The sequence below is a fragment of the Ostrea edulis genome, chromosome 4 (genome assembly GCF_947568905.1).
Source record: "Ostrea edulis chromosome 4, xbOstEdul1.1, whole genome shotgun sequence".
Lineage (NCBI taxonomy): Eukaryota > Metazoa > Mollusca > Bivalvia > Ostreida > Ostreidae > Ostrea > Ostrea edulis.
This window is the reverse complement of record NC_079167.1, coordinates 66869735-66875195: the sequence shown is the minus strand read 5'-3', so window position 1 is coordinate 66875195 and position 5461 is coordinate 66869735. Positions and strand designations below refer to the sequence as shown.

General features: G+C 36.3%; 1 protein-coding gene across 2 annotated transcripts; it reads left to right on the top strand.

Annotated features, from left to right (window-relative positions):
- The first annotated feature begins 485 nt into the window (after positions 1–485).
- On the top strand, positions 486–5025 carry LOC125670871 (serine/threonine-protein kinase SBK1-like). Of its 2 annotated transcripts, none has more exons than XM_048906302.2 (2): positions 486–831; positions 3714–5025. In XM_048906302.2, the coding sequence occupies exon 2, from the start codon at positions 3739–3741 to the stop codon at positions 4807–4809; it is 1071 nt and encodes a 356-aa protein (XP_048762259.1). In that variant the 5' UTR covers positions 486–831; positions 3714–3738; the 3' UTR covers positions 4810–5025. The 2 variants fall into 2 exon arrangements, with proteins under 2 accessions (XP_048762259.1, XP_048762260.1); XM_048906303.2 differs by lacking the exon at positions 486–831 and adding an exon at positions 1296–1439.
- The last annotated feature ends 436 nt before the right edge of the window (positions 5026–5461 follow it).

Sequence of the window (5461 nt, the reverse complement as noted above, 5' to 3'; positions counted from 1 at the left end):
AAACCCTTTCCCGTCAGACGTGTTTTCAAAAGTGATTTTTAAATGAATTCTATAGACCAATGTTTTACCTTTTCCTTAATATTTTGATTTCCATATTTTTTATTAATATTGTCATACTCTTCATTGCAGCAAAATTTGATATTCAAAGATGCCTACTACAAGATAAAAATGGGTTTGATAAAAATGCGTCGGTTGGACCGGAAATAAAATGTTCTAAATAGGACCATTCCGCCGCATTGATTTCAGGATAATGGAAAGTTTCTGTCCAGCAATCTTTACCATAAATTGTTCTAAAAGCGCTCCTGGGTCGTTCTGACAATCAATCAAATTCTTGTCGTCCGTTCCAAAGACAAAAACCTATTCGTCGTGATTTCCTGCAAAGTCGGTCTGGTCTCCATACTTAAAGAAGGATTAGGGCGCATTTCCGATTATTAATTCTCATGCACGGGTAATCCGGCGTCATCACGGAGAGGTATATTTAAAGTGAACGAATACTTCATATTGGGAGGGAGGAAAGCGCAGTGATTCGCGATCTATAACAAGAGCCAGTTGTAATATCTCCCGTATAAAAAGATTTCGTATAAATGTCGACTCCTTGCTGACTGTTGGTTAGATCTGATAGCTCGCTATCCGCCCGCGTTCTTCATCATTCCTATTTCTGGCGGGAATCAATTTGTACACGCGACCGTCTGCTTCGCTTCATTTTACTACTGATGAAAACTGACTGAAAAGTCTTGTTGTGGAATCTGCTACAAGGTTCGCGGTGTGATTTCTCATAAATGGATTGACGCTTTCATCAAGCGATTTCGGAATTGTTTACATGATAGAGAGGTGAGTTATATAGTCTTCTTAGATGCAAATGCATTAGGTTAGATAATGATTTTAAACTATATTCTTTGCAATAATTTAATTCAACTACATAATTCCACCCATTCTCTTCAATGTGTGCTTTTATTGTTGTCGCAATTAAAAAAAACTCCATTCATATAGAGAAGATTATTACATTAACCAAAGTACGTATCCGTTTAATCCATTGAAAATATTAAATATCATGCTGGTGCTTTTCTTCAAGAATTTGATATTTCATTGCGTAGATTAGAAAGCACATTTTAACTTGGTGTTTTCTACAACAATGTTTTAAAACTTCTCACTAACTAATATGCGTTACAGTATTGAATGTGAAGTAAACTATCTGCAAACAAGAATTCAGAAAATGTCAGTATAAACACTTTGACGTAGAAACAGACATTTTCTTAATTATCGTATAGTAAATATTTCCAATTCTGACCGACTAAGTGACGTACATAACTCGAGAACAAGATTCGTTTTGATGGAATGAGGGAATGTTTTATCGTTGCTTCTCGTCTCACATTGTTCCAACCGGTGCACTATCGTGGAACGCTGTCGGTATATAGTAACATGTCAACTTGGGATCTGGGGTATGTTGTCCTTGAAACAATTTTTTTATCTACTCTTCTTTTTTATCATTTCTTCATTGTGTACGTCATGCAAATTGTAAAAAAAAAAATCCCTGCAGAATAGTTCCTGTCTTCTATTTCTAGGGTGACTTAGTCTTGGAAGATTGTTTCTATACAATATTACATTGTAATTTGTTTTTTCCTTAGTAGAAACGACTTGCCCTTTTTTGTATTGATCAAACAGAACTTCCGCAAAAACAGTGGCTGGAGTGTTATAAATATCGCAATGCAAAGAAAGGAAGGTGTAATTGATTAAAGTTAACGAAAACAAATCTATTCTTGGAATATCCTGTAATTTCAACAAATTGCAGAATTAATCATTAGACCAGCGCTCAGTGTGAGTGTAGATTGTTGAAATACCTGCAGTTGCTCGGTGGATCTCGTATCATAACATGATTAAAGGAAGCATATAAAACTTCGGCACAACCCTACAGGCTGCCAAAAAATGTTTATAAACTTTCAAGAATGAAATCATCAGTTTTCTTGGGGTGGAAGGAGGCTATTTTAGAGATTTTATGTTCAGGTTGAGATCTTAAAGATACCACTATCTAACCAACCTTCAACTGTTTGAGAAGTCTTACATAAACATATGCCTTGTCCTATATTTCTAAAATAAGACGTGTCCGTTTTTTTAATCTTATGTTTTGTGTACTGAAGTTTTTCACAAAGACTAAGTTCAAAAGTTCTTCTGTTAACCTAGTTCGAATTTAGATAACGCATTGAGCAGTGTCTAATCATTGCACCTCAATGTGCTGGGTTTGTGAGAGAAGAATTGTGAGTGTAAACCTACACGCCCATTTAGAACTAAGCTATAAACATGATATTTTGACACTAACATCAGCAAAACTGCATTCAAGCTCAAGCAATATTTTCGTGTTTTTTCTACAAACTACACTTATCATATTAGAAAATAAATGCCTCTGAAGGTTGAAGGGAAATTTTTTTTTTTACTGTGCATTGAAGTTCACTGACTGACACATCAGGTGCATGCGCAATCTTCAAAAGAATTTATGTAACCTAATTTTTATCCCAATCTATAAACCTTTCACTACAAAAGCGATCAATTTACTTATATAAATACTGGCATCGAGCAGAAAACATAGAGCCATTCAATGATATAATTTATAATGTACATACAACCTCTCCAAGGACTACTCCTTTGGTTTAAGCACAATAAATGCAATTCTCGCATATCTCTCGAAAAGCAAGCAACATCTACAAATACTTTCAAGAAACATGTACGTATTACTCTCAGGTCAAAAATTTCTCACCGAGATGAGAAAAACAGGAAAACTTAGATTTAAAGCTTCCAATACATATAAAGTTCGTAAGTTATCTCCAAAGAAAAACCATGTTTATTGAGGAAGTTTCCCCAGATTAAGTCTAAGTAATTAAGTAATTATTGCCATAAGTCGAATTATAAAACTGGTAGACATAGAAATACATCCACCTATCTTAGCATATGTGTGCAAACTAAATCAAGTGATGTAGATGGTGAAGTACATTGTCTACCGTGTTGTGACTAGTTTAATGTTGAAAGACAAGAACTGTTACAATTAGTAAACGCAGACTGCACTAACAATTCATCCACATGTACTACGAGTAACCCAGGCGTATGGCTTCTTTCTTTTCCAATGTACATGTACTATAGCGTAGATATTCTTTAAACTCAGCTCCTGGTACGAGGAAGAACATATATGCATCGTCCTTTGGTACCTTAATTGCTGCTCAACTATGTTTAAGAAGATTTAACTGCATACTTCGTTTGTTTTTGTACTAACCCCCCCCCCCCCCAGTGTCCATTATTTACCAATAAATGATTGCAGTGTCTTGTATAGCTATGTGTATAAATTTATGTCTATAAATGTCTACGATATTCTTGTTTTCATTAATTACAACAACAAAATGAACAAAAAGTGAAAATAAAAGCTGTGAAATGTGTGACATTATTTTCACAACCCTCGTCGATATTTTCAATGAAATAACTGCCTCAGGGATGACAAATATTGCTATCTTCTACCAGATATCTCGGTGATCATTGGATTTCAACAATTACTTAGGTTTCTATAAATAAATTTACATTACATCGATTTTAGGAATTCAACCAAATGGCCTTATAAAAAAAAAGGTGTTACTTCATTTAAAAAGGCAATTATCTGATTACCAGCTCGGATAGGAATGTGTATGTGAGATAATGCGTGTCTTATCGTCTCTGTTCGGTTTTTTTATTTGTAGAGAAAGAGGCCTGTAGAACAGAATCATGGAAAATAATTTGATATCGCCGGAGGAAGATCAACAGAATTTAATGAATGTTCGGAAATCTCCAAGATGTAGTACCTCGGAAAACCTTCTAAACTTATCCTTAAAAGAACATTATGATATCATTAAAGAGCTTGGAAAAGGGACATATGGTAAAGTGGTCCTGGCCAAGTGCAAAGAGACCGGAACTAACGTGGCACTAAAGGTACTTTCAAAGAGCAGTGTAAAACTTCGGGATTTTCAACGTGAGTTCAACTTCAGCTATTTCCTGTCTCCGCACGTGAACATAGTGGACACATATAATGTAGCGTTTGAAACCAAGACAGCATACGTGTTTGCCCAGGAATATGCCAATTTCGGTGACTTATTTGACATGATCTTGCCACAGACTGGGTTAACAGAAAGCGACGTGAAAAAGATCGTCAGACAAATCGCATCCGCCCTGGACTTCATGCACAGTGAAAATCTAGTGCACAGAGACGTAAAACCAGAAAACATACTCGTGTTTGAAGAAGGATTTAATCGGGTGAAATTGATGGATTTTGGAATGACCAGGAAAGAAGGAACATTGATTCGTAAAGTCAATGGAAGTATCCCCTACACGCCGCCCGAAATCTGCGAAGCCGTTCGAAATGAAAATATCACTGTGACGTCAGGCGGAGATGTTTGGGCGTTTGGGGTATTGTTATTTTGTATGATGACTGGGAACTTTCCTTGGGAGAACGCGGAATCCACAGATGTCTACTATACAGAATTTGTCACTTGGCAACGGCGAAAAACGACGAAAACACCGTCACAGTGGAAAAAGTTCACACCCCGCTTGATGCGCATGTACCGAAAAATGCTGGAGCCAAAATTAGACAGACGTTGCAACATCAAAGAAATTAGCAAATATCTAAATGATACATGGACACGACCTTCCAAAGAAAGCGATAACGACGAAGAATCGTGTTCGACAGACAGTGACCACATGGACCAACTCACAAGTATTCTTCAGGATCACGGCATAGAAACCCATATAGATAAACGTTTGAGAGAGCGACGAATTTCAGAGTGGTTGTTAGCTTTATGACATGCACTTATAGCTCTCGGTTTCATTTTATATTGCTATTATCATTCGATGACTTGACTCGTTTTTGATGTCGATGTGACTTTTATTTGATACCTTTGTGCTTTCAGAAACACGTACTGGTGCTATATACGATTTAATATTAGCCGCCTACTGTGCAATAATCATTCTCGACATGTGATCTCCGATTACAGAAACATCAATAAAATATGAACGCGATTTGCGTTTCATCTTTATTAAAAAAAATTGTCTTAGTATTTATAATTTTATGTAAAGGAAAGTATCTTTGGGCTGTCTTGTATGATTCCTCAATTCTTTTAATAGCATGGACACCAAATACATTCCATTCCCAGAATAAGACTTTTAGTGGGTGGTTTCTACGTAACGAGAAAGATAAAACGAACATTGTATTTCCATTACGTATTCGGACTTCCTTCTTTACCTGTAACCTTTCACAATGTCGTAATCTGCAACATTTCATCCACTTTTCTTTAATTAAAGATTTAATACATTGGGTTCATGAACAAAGATAGTCGGTCAGGTGTATGGGCAAAGACAGACGGACGGGTTTAATACCCCACCCCCACCCCTAAAACATACAGTTTGGACGAAGGGTATATGCATTTACGAAGGTTTTGAAAGGTGAACCTGCTAC

Coding starts and splice junctions, on each gene's coding strand:
- LOC125670871 (XM_048906302.2), top strand. CDS start 3,739: ATGGAAAATAATTTGATATCGCCGGAGGAAGATCAACAGAATTTAATG.